At 35.8% G+C, this 17471-nt stretch overlaps 1 protein-coding gene across 1 annotated transcript in view; it reads left to right on the top strand.

Annotated features, from left to right (window-relative positions):
• The first annotated feature begins 2878 nt into the window (after nt 1–2878).
• LOC150079450 (uncharacterized) overlaps nt 2879–17471 on the top strand; it is a 196365-nt gene continuing 181772 nt past the window's right edge. The window contains exon 1 of the mRNA XM_090383077.1: nt 2879–3050. Coding sequence (XP_090239203.1) covers nt 2879–3050 — 172 coding nt within the window. The remainder of the gene's footprint in view (nt 3051–17471) is intronic.

The following is a 17471-nucleotide window of genomic DNA, read 5'->3' as shown; positions in this document are numbered from 1 at the left end:
TTGGGAATGGGTATATGTTCCCGGTATCTGAGGCTGCTCCATTCTGTATAAATTCTGTTTTGGGTGCTTAAGATTTGCCGTGCAGATGGCGCCAGTTCCACCGTCCAATTTACTCCCATCCTTTCCTTAGCTTTTATTTTTAACTTTGGAAAAATCGGCTCGGAGAATTCCAGCTCCGGGAAGTGGTTCTGTAAGTTCTTTCTGAAATCTCATTGGTTAATTGCTGCGGATCCATGTCATATCTACATCAAATATTAGTATAGATGGGCCTTTCTTTTTTAGTAATTCTGCCTTTAGCCGTAATGTGATTATTTTCTCATTTGCTTTTATTTCTTCTATCTTCTCCTCGCTCTCCGTCTCGATCACGATCCCTGGGTTCCTGGTTTTTCGGATAGACTCTATCCTGGTGTTTTGAAAGTTTGCCTTCATATTGTCTATAACGTTTTGTTTGATTTGCTCACTTGATTGGTTGCTGTCCCCGGTAGGTCTCAGTATCACTATATTTGGTGTTTTTGTGAGTGTTTTCTTCTTTTGCGCTTGTAAGTCGCTGGTTTTTTCCCCTCTCACTTCGGGGTTCCACAGGGCGGCGTTTTGTCAGCAGCACTGTTTGCAGCTGCTTTGGAACCTCTGCTGGCAAATTTCCAAAACATGAACTCTTACGCCGATGATTTGAAGCTCTTCATTTATTCAGATCAGCCAGAACAAGCGCTCTCAGTCCAAGGAGCTGCAATAAAGCAAATAAATGAGGTAAACACTTTTCTGCATTACATTGGACTCCAGCTAAATACCGGAAAATCTGCCTGGATGACTTTCACAAAGAGGAAAAGAATAACCCCAATGCACATCTGTATAAACGGACATCAAATCAAGTTTGTGAACTCTCACAGGGACCTCGGGTTAGGTCTGGGATTCGAATCTGTCTTTTCTGGAGCACTTCAAGGAAGCAAGAAACAAATTCTATGCAGCCCTTTGGTCTGCTCGTCAGAAACTAGTTGGTTACGGCAATAAGAAGCTAACATCTAGATTTATCAAAACTTGTGTTGTACTCGTAGCTCTCTGCGCGTCGGAAGTCTGGTCCTCCGCTCCTCCCTGGGGCTTGAGTATTGGGTGCTGCGATCCCTCAGTAGGTCTTCAGGACATCCCCTTACTATCTCTAGGGCTATACTGCACTCGCTGCATGGATGACCCCTTGGAAACAAATAATCACTACTCGCAATATAATTACCCTCTCCAACCTCATTTCGGGTAGACTAGATGCTTCCATCATCAATAGGCTCATCATTCTTCCCAAAGATAACAGAAGAACAATTAATCATAGGGCTGATCGGATCTTAGAAAACGTCTAAGCGTGAAGTAACATGCATCTTGTGTCAAGCAAAGCTTGTCTCCTGGCTTGCAATGTCGCATGCATTATTGACTGGGTTTAAATGGTGTCACGAAAAGTGACACCATTTAAACATACATTAGCATGACATTAGTTTCTGTCATATAGCATTTATAGTTCCTAACTTAAGACTTGTTCGGAATCAAAAAGTGGATTATAAAAAATGGCTTAAATATAACATTTAAAACAATGATTTCCAACTGGTGTGCCGCTGCACGCATTACTTCAGATAGTTTCTCTTGGAGTTTTCTACGTGATTTAGTAATAGAACCAAATCCTCTGATCTAAAATTCCATTTCTGAGACATAATTTTAATAAATCAGAGAAAATGCATTTTGCAGTAAATACGACAACTCTTAAAATCGGAAGGGGGAAAAAAAGTTAGTGTTAAATTTTGTACTATGTCGTAGATAATTTTGTTAGGATAAATAAATATTTTATTTTTATTATTTCATAGGAAACTTGTTCCTGGTTGCTGCCTTAAGATAACGAAAGCCCCCCCCCCCCCCTTCTTTTAATTGGAGGGTGAGGATTTTTTCCTCTTTTCCTTAAAACAAATAATAAATAAATAATAGTGATAACTTAAGAGCGTCATTCAGCTTTCATAAATAGATAATAGGATTAGTCATATTATATATAATTGGGATTATATATAAATAGATGATTAGGATAATAGGATTCATCATTGGTATATCTCAAGCGTCAGATTTTCTTGAATATTCATTTGCTTTAATAACAATTTTCATAGTGTTCATCCCCTTTTATGACTTATTCCTAGCTTCTATTGGTTTCTTTCTGATATTGTTGATTCATAACGTTAATTTAATAAAATAAAAATAATCCATAACATTTGCTTTTGTTCTACTATTTATCACCTCTCGATGCTGTCATCTCAAAAGACCCCCCCCCCTCTTTCCCTTACAATACTCATATTTGTTAGTGGTCTTCCCTCAGTAACATTTATTGGTTTCCCGTCTTCTGTTTTGTACTGAGCACCTGATCTTATAAAATATCGAGTGTGCTTACTCGGATAAAGTCTGTCTATGACATGAGGTCTGTTGAACGAATAATAGTGAATATTTATGTTCAAGTAATATTTATATTTCACAGCCAGAGTTATTGTCTCTGCAGTAATTTAAACAGCCTCGCCCAATCAAGTGAAATAGCATTTAATTAATTGTTTTGCAATACGTGGCGTATTGAACCTATTGTGCAAGTATTATGATTTCAATTTTGAATGACCAGATACTTCTAAAAATTTTATAACGTTACCATCCGTTCACCGCCCCTCTCCTCAGTGAAACATATTAATGTCAATGGTTACTGATGATTTATTTTAATTTTTATCGCGTTGGTGGGATGTAAACGTTTACGGTAGTCTTCAAAGAACGGTGACATTGACCATTGTTAACATTGTTCGTTTTACATATTAAAAGAATTATGAGAATGTCTTACTGGAATAGTTCCTAAAATTTTGTTTTTCCTATAGGAACCATGTGGTCTACTGTTCAAGCGGGCTCTACGAAGGACCAAGGTGGAAGTACAAGTCAGGCGCCCAGTTCTAGATCGAAACATGCCATGTGTGCCACCCAGAGTGGCGTTATGTACTTGCTGGGAGGCAGAAGTGCCAATCTTCCGCTCAAAGATCTTTGGAGGTTTGATCCAGGTTGGTGCTCAACTAGTTATCTTTGCGATAAGAAAAATTATTATTAAACTTGTTCACATCGCTTATAAAATGCAATTTGATGAAGAGATCTTAGTTTTTTTTTTTTTTTTTTTTTTAAATAGATGATAAAGAATGGACGTTCTTACTTCCTTTTTTTTTTACCACTGTTTCTTTCCTGTTTATTATTTTTCTGATATTTTTGTGTGCCTTCATTGTATTATTTCTCCTTTTTGTTCTACACTTTTCTGCTCCTCTGTTTTAATCAGTTTCTGGCCTTTATTGTGTGTTCTTTGTTCCCTTCTTTCATTGCTTCCTTAACATTCGCTTGCATACCCTTTTCATCACCTTGTCTTCTTAATGCCCTCTTCTAAAGCTCCTTGATTTCCGAAGATGAAGAGTAGAAAGTATGTGGAGCGTACTTTAATTCATTATCATAATATCGAACAAGGTTCGTGCATGTCCTTATTGATAGCGATTGTAAAGCAGATCCCATTAGCATTTTAATGGGCATTTCCCCGGTACATTAAGGTATGTATAAAAGTGCGTCAGCAAAGGAACATGGTGATTCCCAAACGCGGCCTTTCCTTACGTAGTTTTAAACCCTGAGCATGAGGATCGACCTTCTGTCAGCATCTCAACGCTGTGATTTGACTGGTTGAATGCGTTTTTTTTTTTCCATCTCTCCGTCTAAAGAAAAAATGCATAGCAGTGGATGTAGGACTAGGTTGCTTTTCGAAATCAGTACACAAATCATTTATTTTGTTTGGGTATGAATGTCTGTGACAGATGCCATAAATTTTATCTGTGACATCCCTCATCTGAAATTTTTAATTGTCGAGAATACACAGGTTCTGTTTAAAGTATACACGTTGAAAATAAATGAGGTGGAGACTTAATACAAATAGGAAGCCTAACGGTATTAACTAATTTAAATTATGTCGTATTGTAAGCGAGTGGTACATATAAAAAGTAATGCCAGTTATGGTTGAGTTGTTAGTCTGCCCGTGTTTCCTGAGAGTACATTTGAAAGGAATTTTCCGGAAGTGCAGTTTTCGATTTTGTGTTTCATGACTACGTTGATCAAACTAAATTCGGGAAATAAATTTTTCCAGACAGAGAGAGGACAAGGCGACCTAAAAAGTAGTAATGCCTCTTACTGCATATAACGTTCAATGAGATATATATGAATCAAAAAAAAAAAAAAAAAAAAAAAAACTTGCGGATAAAAGAAAAAGTCGCCTTTAATTTGATGTATCATTTTTCTACATGCCTTACTTAACTCAGTATATTTCGTCCAGCGCTTAATAAGTTTTATGTCACTCAAGTAAAATTCTTTCGACTGAGAGGCCAACCATTTCTTGACAGTTGTTTGAACTTCATCGTAGTTACATCTGTTGCCCTCGAAATATTTATTGGGAACAAAAAAAAAAAAAAAAAAAGAATAAATGCAGTGTCTTCAAACTTAGCTCCTGCTGCTACAAAAGAAAATATCTACTTATCTTGTTACAACGAGTATAGTTCAAAGAAAATTTCACTATATCGAAAATATTTCCAGATCCCTGCCCGACTTACCTGGTTAAGAATGCTTTGTAAATCTCATTTGAGCGATAACACTTTTGGCGAAAAGTTCAGTACAACGAATTATTTTCAAAGTCTGCTTAAGTTTTCGACATATTAGACCCCCCCCCCCCTCAAAAAATGATGATGCAAGATGATGTATATGAAGTGAATTCCCGTACCTATTTATTTTACCGATAATTGTCCTTTCTCTCTCTCTCTCTCTCTCTCTCTCTCTCTCTCTCTCTCTCTCTCTCTCCCCAGCCAAGAAAAAAAACTTTAGAATTTTTAATGTAATTTAAAGCAGACATTACTACTCCTGGAAACGGAGTAATAATTAAAGTTCAAAATTTATTTGAATATATATTATAACGAATTTTGCTTTTCAAAAAGCAAAATTTTTTTCGAAACCGAAAAAATCGATTTTCGGCATGATGAAAGATTCATTCACCCCCGAGATGTTCATTGTAGCAGGATTTTACTATACTTTCTTTAAAAACTTATTAACGCCAAGTTGGGGTTGCCAGCTTTAATGCCTTTCACTCTGATACTCAAGACTGCTCAGAGTTTCGTCCAAGTATTCAGAGAACTAATTATGAAAGATACAGTCCCTTAACTCGCATGGTGTTGGAAGCAAACTCCATGCTTGGTTCTTTGAAAATGGCTCCTCGTTCAAAAGAACCATTAGACAGTGATTTCTATCGAGAGAAAGCGAATTACGTACCCACTTACACCACGATAATAAAACTAGCTTATTTTTGGAATTACATTACTAAACCCTTTGTCGATTCCTTCACATGCACTAATACTTTATACAATATCAATAAAAATGCAATATATACATTTCTTCCTATATGTATTTCAGGAGGTACCCAATACTGCTATTTGAATACTTCAGCCAAATAGCTTCGATATGTCTAAGGCTATTTCAATTTATCACACGATTATTAAATTTTCTAATAATATGATAGCTTCGTGATCCGATTCTTTCCGTGTCTTAGAATTTTTCCGGATTTTGGGTGGCCACACCATAGCTATTAAAAAAAAAAATAATAATAAATATTACATTTCTGTATAAACTGGATAAAAAAAAAAATGCACTTGTGGGGAGGGAGAGTGTGTTACCTTAAGGAATAGTTGAAAGACAAGACTGCCTTTCCACTAAAAATGTTAATGATCATAGAAAAGGAGAGGACAAGTGTCCCCCACCCCTTCCAGAGTCTCAGAGTGGTTGCTTTGGCAATCTGCCAAGCTGACCTGTAAAATGATATTCACCATCCGTTTTTGATGTAAAGTATTAATGTGGACATTTTTGTGATTCCGAACATTGAGAAACAGCATAGAACAGCATTTAATGTATAGAAGATATATAGTGGATCATATATGGACTGTCTACTTCTGTCTGTGCTTCACTTTTTCTTCCCCCATTCTGCAAACCCATCCTATTTTTAGAGTACTACGAATTTTACCGTCTCTCTTTTTTTTCTTCTTTTAGTACATGGCCAAACATTGTTCTGCAGGCTATATTCAGTTCTGTATTAAGTAAGTATTGAACAGGTGACTCATCACATAGGAACAAGCACAAAATTGCTGTATGGAGAATAATTTTATTCTCAAAAAAATTGTAACTGTCCGCCTGCACAAATTGGTGCTAAAATGGTTAGTTGTATAAACATTCAGCTCCCTCATGCATTTTCTATTCTGTGTAAAATGAACCTAGAACATGTTTTTACAGGTCAGCCTTGAAAGCGGCCAATACAATCGAGCTGCAGTTCTAGGAGAAAAGCCCTTTCCTCACCTTTTACAAGCCCGGACGAATTCTCGTTTTTTGCTGCCTTGTTGGGGCATTTTTAGAAAATTACTTTCCATAAATGCTATGCAGCTATGAGAATATAATATTTATTTATTTAAAAAAAAATTCTTAAGTTCAGTTATTGTTTAATTTTATCAAAATCAAGTTTACAAAAAGGAAACAAAAATTCATTTTTGGTCTTCGATGCAATGGTGAAAAAGAACGCTGAACGACGTTATCTAATTCTTGCTATTGAACAAAACTAATAAATTCAGTACTTGTTTCAACTTTTTTTTTTTTTTTTTTTAATTTCCTTAATTGCCGGGTTTCTTTCGTACGACGTTGGGGGACGGCGGAATTACATTTTTCACCCTATTCAGTTTGATCGGGTGAAAAATGTAGACGATACATGGAATTTGTTATAATACAAAGGGACATATGCATGACGGTGTCGCAAACTTTCATTGGAAATTAACTATTTGCCAATTCCTAATCACCAGAACAAGTGGGGGAAAAAAATGGACAGAACTGCTATGCTTTGTCAACGGTGATTGAGAATTGCATGTCATAAATTCTACTGTGGATTCCTGATAACTGAAGAATTAAAAATGTTAGTTTTGTGACGTCGTTTCTAGTATCAGAGAAAAGGAATGCAAAGATATTGTTACACAGTAAATAATGTAAAACATGCACAACACAATCGAGATGAATTCACAAAATCATATTGATTGACATGGTACCGCTTCCTGAAACTCCGTAGGAAGATGGTGCAACTCTTAGCAGTAACCGGCATTCTGTGATAATGTAGTTATCGGAAGCATTTGGAAAGAACAGGTGGAAATAAACTACTGCTTTTAGTTATGTCAACGCAGATCGTGTTTCCGTGTCATTGCGTTATCGCATGCAATACAAGGCTTTCGTACAAATGCTTCACAGTTTTGAATCAAAATTATTTGCTGAACTAGATGATAGGCGTCCAGTATTGGACCAATGCAAGGAAATGATGACGCCATTAACCACAATCCAAGTATGAGGACAGTGGCAACACGTGGAACTAACTTTTATATAAAAAACTTTATAGAAATACGAGACGCACTGCTGTGTTAGGGCGTGTTTGATTCTACCGGTCCCTGTAAACTGATCTCACTCTTAAGCCCGGTCTCATTAACCTTATAATAATCGGTAATAATTAAGTGGGTCATTGATTTTCCTTCATCATTTAACCTCGGTAATAATGAATATCCCATATTTATTTATTTCTCTCATGTTGCTATGGAAAGGAAGTCGCATCTTGGATACTGTAAACAATCACGGTTCTCTCAGTGAATCTGTGTATACCTTTTAGCCTTTTTTAGTCTTATCTACAATTATTGTTCCAGCATTTCATAGCTCGCGATTGCCACGTTTTATTTACCATAGCTAACAGATGCATAACCTGCAGGTGTAGCAACAACAACCGAATGTGATTCTCATACAGACAAGGGCGGACCGTTAACTTTGGGGGCCTACCCAATTAACCCAAGTTTGGGTTAGTTGTGGCGACTCATTCGCCATTTTGTCGAAAATAGGAAAAATTATAGGCAACAGACATTGAAGAAACTTTTTTTATTTTATTTGATGCGCTTGGATATACAAACTTTTATATACAGTTATAATGAAAAAAGGTTTTGTATACATAACAAATATCAAACATAAATAAAATGTATTAGATATTACTTTTAGTAACAAACAAAAAAACAAAACAACAAATTCTCAGGTCAAGAATAAAGACTAAGAAAAAAAAAACAAAAATAAAAATAATACTTATTCTTAAAAATAAAATAAATAAAACATTCTAGGAGTTATATAATGTAAGTATTTTTAATACATTAAAGACATTTGAAGAGTAACTCTTCTGCATTTTTGCGCTGCAGATTCTTTTATTTGATCATCACATTGTAATTCTTTGGTTAAATCACAGTTTATGGAAAGAATTGATAAATAATTTAATCTTTTATTCGTCATTGTTGTCCTATATTTGTTTTATTTTTGGACATCCTGGAGAAGGATCGCTCCGCCTCACAGCTGGTGATTGGCAACGCCAAAAAAAAAATTTTAAGATTGTATAGCAATTCGGAAAAACACCGACAAGTTTCTTTTCATAAATTAGCTTGATTATATCGCCGCATGAGTCTGGCTTAGTCTGTAAGTAGGATTTTAACTGAATGCATATTGACAAAATGTTCGTCTATGTCATCCGAATAATAATCAACAACATTACGTGCACTTTCCAAGTCAATATTTTCTATATTAATGTCTTGCAAATCCATTAAAAATTGAATCTTTTGCTAAATTCCCCATAGACATGGCCTCTTCTGTATAAATCCATAATCAACTTATCTAATGCAATGTTTAGCGTATCCCGTTTAAATTTTTCTGCTCCATTTAGCGAAACTTTCTCTGTAGATTTAACCGAAAATTTTGAAGTAATACGTCTCTTTTTTAAATCACTATTATTTTTCCACACTAGTACTTAATTTTTTGGCTGTCTCTCGTATTCGTTTAGTTTCTGATCTGATTGTTCTCGTATGTTGCTCACGAACGCTTCTAACGACGTAATTAATTTCTCACCTTCACATATGTCTAAGCCTGGGGTCTGCATTTTTTTGTTAACTAAATTGAATCTCTCTAAAATTTCTTCCCAAAAAACAGTTAAAATCGCAGTTTCAAGTTTCGCCAAATTATTATATAAATTCTGTGCCTCCCTTCGAAAATCAAGTTTCTCATCCATATTGTCACTAAACGTTTTTAATATGTTCATGATATCACCGTAACTATTTTTTAAAGCTCTAACAGCATCATAGTGACAAGACCATCTAGTCTGGCTTAAACGTTTTATCGAAAATTTTAGTTTTGTTTCACGATTTAGAAGCTCCCACCAACGGGTAGTTGCAGAGAAGAAAACATATATGTTGCACTACTCCAAAAAAGTTCACAATTTGAGTCGCAACTTTAACCGCTTCCCCACCAACTAGATTTAGGGAATGCGCAGCACACGGCACATAATCAGCACATTTATTTTTTTTTGTTTGAGATGTGCTTGCAAGCCATTGTATCGGCCAGACATATTTGCAGCGTTGTCAAAAGACTGTCCTCTACATTTATCCAGTGGTAGTCCATTTTTTTTCTAGAAATTCTTGTAAGGAATTAAATAAAGATAAGCCACTGTGACTACTAATTTTGATGAAAGATACACATCTTTCATACACTTTTCCCTCAAAACAATATCGTACTATAATAGCTAGCTGGTCATTGTGGGACAAATCTGGTGTCGAGTCCATCACAATTGAGTAGTACTTTGCATCGTCACTATTTATTTCAGCTATAATTCTTTTTATTACTTGTTTTTCTATAATCTCTATTATTTGTTCATAAACTGTTTTTGATAAGTACGAAGTGAAAGGCTTTGGTCGCAGTTTTCGTTGTTGGATATGTTCGCGCATGAATGGATCGAACTCTGCTAGTAAATCCAGAGCCCCCATAAAATTACCATTGTGCGGAGAGTCAAATATTTCCTCTTGACCTCTGAATGCTAAGCCCCTTATACTTAAATATTTCACCACTGCAATAACACGTTTTAGGACATTGTGGTAATATTCCGTACCTTTTCTTAGTTGCTCCTGCAACTGCTTGTCAATAACAGACTTATTTTCTTTACGTGTTAACCATACTAACAATGATTTCTTATGTTCATTAGAATTTTCGTGACTTTCTAAACAATGTCCTATATGTTTCCAGTAAGAGAATCCGGTTGTGTATTGAGAAGGGATTTTAGAGAAACGTTTGCAGACTAGACAAAAAACACTTCCCATACTGGTAGAATAGCACAACCAAGATCTTTCCAGTAATTGACCATTTTTAATTTTTTTTCGTAAAGTACTTATTTGAAAATGATCTGTTTTGTTCTTTGTAATTCCTTATTGAAACTGGATATATATTTTTTGGATCTTTATTTTGGAAATAAGTCATTTCATGTGAGAGACAGTGATTAATAAAATTATCATTTAACTGTGTAGGCCACAAACCTACGTCAACATATTTAGCAAACAACTCGGCATTTTTTAAAGCCTCTTCTGCCTCTTTATCACTATCTTCTTGCAAAACAGCAACAGAGACTTCAAAGAACTGGTCGTCGTTTAGGTCTTGTACATTTTTGTCAGGTACTCAATGTCCGTCAACGTCAACATTGTTTTTAGAGGTTCTCGGTTGAGATTCTAGTTCTAGTAATTCTTCGTTATTGTTATATACATTTTGTTGTTTTTTCTGTTTCTCTTCGGTTAAGTTATTCTCTCTTTCGCTTATTACTACACCTATATCGTTTAGATTTTCATTTTTATTTTCCAATACAAAAAAATTTGAAATTTTGGCACATTTACTTCTTTCTTTTTCTCTATTTAATTGTATTTTTCGTTTTTCAGAGAAATTTTATATTTTCTACCAGCCATTTTTTAGGTATTTTTTTAATCTGAAAAGAAATAAAATAAAAAAATACAATCCACCACCATATTAGGTTAGTTGTCATTGTCAAGTAGGCAAGCTTATAGCTTACGCTGCTTACTAGTGCCTACCGCTTACTTCAAATAAACGGTTATGGGTTCCTATGCAATTCACATCAATTAAAATCGTTTTTTACATTTCGAGGAAATGCAAAAAACGATTGAATTTACGTGCCGACAAAAGATTTCCGGAGAGTGATTTAACTTATATTTATTTAGTAAAAGATTGCCGATACTTACCAGTGAAGAAACGAAGCACCTGAACACTTCACCGAACGAATGACTATTTAATATTCAACTATACTGTACTATACATAACCTCACATATCAAACGGTTGTTATATTGTTATTTGGTTTTTAGGAGCATTAACAACTAAGGTCATATTGCTCCGTGAATATGCGGTGGTCATTCCCTGACCTTTCCGCATCCTCCGTATTTGACCGGCTCGAACCCCGGTCTAATCAAGAAGCGTGTGCTACCCACCTGGCTACGGAGGCGCCCTATCAAACGGTGAGAGCTACGCTAAGCTAACACGCTTTAGAGGGCTAGACTTGCACTCCCATTCCGACGTTGCCACATTATTTACATAATTGACAAATGACAAAGTATATTTTGATTTTACCGACTACGGACAGAGGTGATAGAAGACAGAGCCGTATTTACTGTCATTTAAAACATTGATATTTTATGTAAATCCAATAGTGTTGCAAACCAACGATTTAAACTTTATCTAGGTACGAAAAAAATTTGTATAATTTATTTTTTCTTAAATTTTTAATTTAAATTGTTTTTATTTTTATTTTTTTGACCGCGAAGGGGTCCTTTCATTGAACGGGGCCCTGGGCTGCAGCCCATAAAGACCATGCCTAAATCCGCCCCTGCATACAGATCATAACAAGTAATGTCATTTAACTCAGACCGTCAGACGCGATTGTTACAGCTGCTATCTTGTCATGGCAAGCACCAGTCTATAAACATATCACTTACATGTCGCTTAAAATTATTGCTAAAAGTTCCATCATCGACCTTTAAATCGCGTCACAAGGCCCAGTAACGAGTCTGATCATGGGTAAACCACATGAAACACACATTGGAAACAGCAGTTTAAGCCAAGAATTACTATTTAAGAGAAGGATAAATAAGAGGTCTAGGAAGAGGACCCGGGACTGGCCAGGCCGCAGAAGAGTCCTAGAGCTGAACCAAGGAAGAGAAGTACCCTCCTGAGATTGGCGGACAATATGCTCGAGCTTCCTCAGGAAGTACTCTCGTTGTCCCATCACTTGGTAAGGAAAATTCTTCTTTAAAATTGCTAAATGCATACAGTATATAAGTTTCCAGAATAATAGCCGCTCTCAGAGTTTCCCAAAATGGTCTCATTCCTATACTTGATTTAATTTCGTGTTGTAAGCCTTTTATTTAGCCTATAAGAATTCTAGGAGTAGCCTTCTGAGTTATGATACACCATGCTAAGCGCAACTCCAGTTACATTTTCTCTATTACAGTTAACATATTCGATTGATGAGTACCCGTTTTTTCAATATAATTAGTATGTTTTGAACTATTAAATGTTTTTCTGTGAGTCTGTCGTTACTGATTCATCCGCAATACTCTGACCAGTAACTTCTAGGAACGAGGCATTCAGTTTATCGCCACGTCTGGAAAAGACGGATCACAATTCGGTTTTTTGTATAGGTACAGCCGTTATCTGCATAAAATAAAATATAATCGGCAAATAATGAACCTGTAACGTTGCGTAGACGGCATCACGGTGCCTAATATTCGATCACTAGTAATCCTATATGTCTCCAGTTTTTACAGAGATGGGATACACTTAAATAGAGGTGGTGTAAGATTATTTGCTGATGCTATTGAGGCAGTGATTGGTGGTTGAAAAACTGCTAGCTTGGGGGTTACACAGACTAATAGATTAACAAGAGCCGCAGGCAGAGGTGAAAGTTATTCTTGCACTGCTTCTATACGAAATGCAGCAGCGTGGAAAGCAAAGTGTCGGGGATTTTAGGTCTTCTGTGGGTCATCATTGAAGGAGTTAATGCATGGGCTGTGTAAGGGTAACTAAGAGTAAGAACATGTGCATGTATACTTGTATGTGCACTAATGCCAGGAGAATTGCAAATAAACTTGATGAATTTGAAGTATTGATTAAGTCATCAAATGCAGACATTGTACGGATAGCAGAGACATGGTGTCACTCGGACATAAGTGATGCTGAATTTGAATGTGGGTAGTATATAGGAAGGACAAACAGTACAGGAGAGATGGAGGGGTTATGCTCTTAGTTAAGAAGCATATTAAATATGAGGCAGTGCATCCAGTCGACACAAGTGACCAGTGCAATGTTGAATCAGTTTGGTGTAATAAGCACTGGGAAAACAAAATTGACAGAAAGAGTGTTTTAGGTCTAATCACTGTGATGAGCATACCAAACAGCTATACAGAAAAATAGTGAGCCAGTAAATCAGAATGCCTTATAATGGGGGAATGGGGGATTTTAACTTTCCAGATGTTGACGAGTTTGTCGCTTGGTCATTCACACAACTAGCAAGGCTTTTGTTGATTTCTTGAGTGATGGTTTTCTACAGCAGTATATTAGATAGGCAACAAGAGGAAACAATACCCTTGATCTGGTTACCGGCAGTGATTCTACATGCATTAAAAATTTGCAGGTAAAGGAATTACTGGGTGGTAGCGAACACAGTGTACTGATGTGGAATTTAATTGAAGGCATAACTATTGTCAAGGGTAAAAGGAAAGGTTTTTGCTTTCGTAAGGATGACTACAGTGAACTCAGACGATTTTTAAATTCTATGCAGTGGAACCAACTGATGATGTTACCAACAGCAAGTTCTAAATCGGAAGCATTCAGGCAGGTAGTCATAGAAGCTACTAGGTTTTTCATACCAACGAAGAAATACTGTTCAAGGCTTAGACCTAAATGGTTGTGGTTAGATAAACTGAGACAAGTGGCAGAGAAGGAAAGTGCATGGGATGCATATAAATTATCAGATGATTCAAAATCATGTGGTTGACATCAATTAGTCTGTAATCAAGTGACAAAGGAGATTAGGCAAGCTAAGGCAGATTATGAGAAGTCTCTGGCAGAGAATGCAAAGAAAAGTAGCTAAGACTTCCGTGCTTATATTAACAGTAGAAGGAAGGGATTGAATCACATTGGGCCACTTGATTAACTGTTGATGATCCTACTCAGGCTGCTGACAAATTTAATAGGTATTTTGTCTACATTTGCACATGAGGAATACTTTAGGGGAAGGGATGCCAGAGGTTTATCAAACTCCAGTGGGGAGGGCTTTGAGTGAACCAAGGTTCACTCAAAGGGATGCCCGTGACTGCTAAATACGATTAATGTTTGTACAGTATTTATAATTTATTGTAAACTCCACTGACCTGGTGGTCGTGACCAACGCCGGCGCGAGGCGGGTTCAGCGCATTCCCCGGAAACCGTCTCCGCGCTTTCTAAGGCGTCGCGTTACAACCTTCAAATACGCGCGCTTTTTCTGCTGCTGTACTCCCCCGATGGTTCCGTGTCACTTAACGACTGGCAAAGCGAACGCCCACCATTCAACCCACTAGAAAATCACTTCGCAACAGTATGTTGTTACGTACGACCAGATAAACAAAATACTGTATTTTATTCGTCATGTATTTTATGACGAACAAAATACAGTATTTTGTATATTTAACTGATCATCACGACGTCATGTATTTAAAATACATGACGTCAAACAAAATATTTAAAATACATGACGTCGTGATGATCAGTTAAATATGCAACTGAACGACTGGTCTTTTGGGCGCGTGCACTATGTATTACATGTTGCATATTTGATTATTTATTCATTTCGTTAATTAATTGTGTTGTGACGTGACGTTATGAGAGATTTATTGCTGATAGCTGCTACTTATAAATTTTTTTCGGTAAGTTCCATTTTTATTTTTTAAATTAAATTGTAAATTATAATTTTTTTAGTATCCAGTTCCAGTATGGCTAGCAGAGATAGAGATCGTGGAAGAAAATACATGGGTGGAACTGAAAAATTGAAAAGAAAGAAGAAGCGAGATGATTATGTTAAGCATCAAACAAACAGTATTATGAAATACGTTATTGAAACAAGACGACCAAATGACATTGACGAACACTCATATACAGATCAAACAGATGAATTTGAAAACAACAGAAACGCAACACAATTTCCTATGAACGATTGTTTAAACCACCCCAAAGAAAAAATTGAAGACATCAATAATAGAGAAACAATCCAATTTTCCCGCCAACAATAGTTGTGAAAATACTGAAAACTGTCCTGAGGAAGGAGAAAACAGGAATCATTCTGAAGAAAAAATGGAAGACATCGATAATAGAGAAACAATCGAATTTACCACCAAAAATTGAGAAAACACTGGAAACCGTCCTGAGGAAGAAAAAGATAGGAATTTTGACAATGAAGATCCTGGTACGTGGCCGACTGAAAGAACAAATAAAATAGTAAGTTTGATAGTTAAACATGGTCCTGTACAAGTCAGCCAATTTAACTTCCGTAAAAATGAACACAAAAGAAGTTTTTCTACAACATATTTTACAAGAACATTAGTGAATGGACAAAGAAAAACACGAAGATGGCTAATTTATTCTAAGTCTAAAGATAAGATATACAGTTTCGCTTGCAAATTATTTTCTACAAGTGATGTGTCATTGGGGGCAGATGGATTTTGTGATTGGTCTCATTTAACTCAGCGAATCACAATGCACGAACGATCTTCAATACATTTACAAGCTATAAACAAATGGCTTCAAACAGAGCAAAATCTCCGCACCGAAAACCTAATTGATAAAGAATTCGAAAATTGTTTAAAACTGGAAACTGAACGTTGGAAACAAGTTCTTCGAAGAATAGTTGCATCTATTTTATATTTGGCCCAACATAATTTAGCTTTCCGAGGAACTTCCGATACTTTATAGTCACCACACAATGGTAATTTTTTGGGTTTAATTGAATTAACTGCGAAATTTGACCCAGTTTTAAACGATCATTTAAATAGAACAGCCATAAAAGGGACACCATTATTTATCCCATTCGATTCAAAATGAATTAATTAGTGCAATGGCAAATAAAGTACAAACAGTAATTATAGATGCAATAAAGAAAGCAAAATATTATTCAATTTTATTGGATTGTACTCCAGATGTGAGCTACCATGAACAATTGTCAGTTGTTCTTCGTTACGTCAGTATAACAGATGATGATGTTGAAATAAAAGAACGTTTTATTAAATTTGAAGTAGTCCACGATACAACAGGAAAAGGACTTTCCGAAACAATCAAGGTTATTTTGGACAATATGGGATTAAATTTATTTGACTGTCGTGGTCAAGGATATGACAATGGCGCCAACATGAGGGAAATATATCATGGAGTACAAGCAAATATATTGCGTGAAAACTCAAAAGCATTTTATGTACCATGCGGAAGTCATAATTTGAATTTGTTACTGGGAGACATAGCAAAATCTTCACCCGAAGCTCTAACCTCTTTTGGTGTTATACAAAAGATATATACGACATTTGCAGCATCAACATCACGTTGGGATGTTTTAAAAAAACATATTCAAGAAATTACTCCTAAGCCATTATCAGATACTAGATGGGAATGTCGTTTTAATAGTGTAAGAACTATCGCTTTCAACTTCCCCAATTTCGAAATGCTCTCAACGAAGTTGCTACAAACATACGACTCTAAATTAAAAAGTGAAATTTTGTTCATTGTCCGAAAAATAAACGAATTTGAATTTGTAGTTAGTCTCATCATTTGGTACGAAATATTAAAAATGAAGGGATTAGTAAACTTTTATTAGTAAAGTTTTGCAGAACCACAACAAAAGCATTTCCACAACAAAAGAATTAAATATAATACCTAATTTTAAGTCTACATACAGAGGTAAAAGAAGAAAACTTTGATTATGAAGGAGAGGATGAGTCGTCAACAATCAGCGATGAAGAAAATTTTCGAGTGAATTATTTTTTGACGATAGTGGATACTGCATTAGTATCATTTCAAAATAGGTTTGAATTATATGAAAACCATGAAAACATTTTTGGTTTTTTTATATATGAGTGAAATCGCAAATATGGATGAGCAACATTTATTCAAATGTTGTCAAGATTTGCATCTCTTTTTAGAAGGAGATATATAGACGGAGCAGATGTATATGAAGAAATCAAGATGTTCCGGACGATTATGCCAGAAAATTGTTCGAGCCTTGATACAATGAAATATATTATAAAAAGCAATCTTTCAGAAGCATACCCCAATTTATTAATTGCCTTGCAAATAATGTTGATAACGACAGTAACCGTAGCTTCAGCCGAGCGTAGTTTTTCGCGGTTAAAATTAATTATGAATTACCTTCGATCTGCAGTAAGCCAAGAACGTTTTACATCTCTGGCTATTTTGCCTATCGAAAGCAAGGTAGCAAATTCCGTAAATTTTGATGATGTAATTA

Source organism: Mastigoproctus giganteus, chromosome 10, assembly GCF_048544385.1.
Source record: "Mastigoproctus giganteus isolate SK-2022 chromosome 10, ASM4854438v1, whole genome shotgun sequence".
Classification (NCBI taxonomy): Eukaryota; Metazoa; Arthropoda; class Arachnida; order Uropygi; family Thelyphonidae; genus Mastigoproctus; species Mastigoproctus giganteus.
Note: the sequence above shows the minus strand (reverse complement) of the source record. Positions and strands in the feature narration are given on the sequence as shown.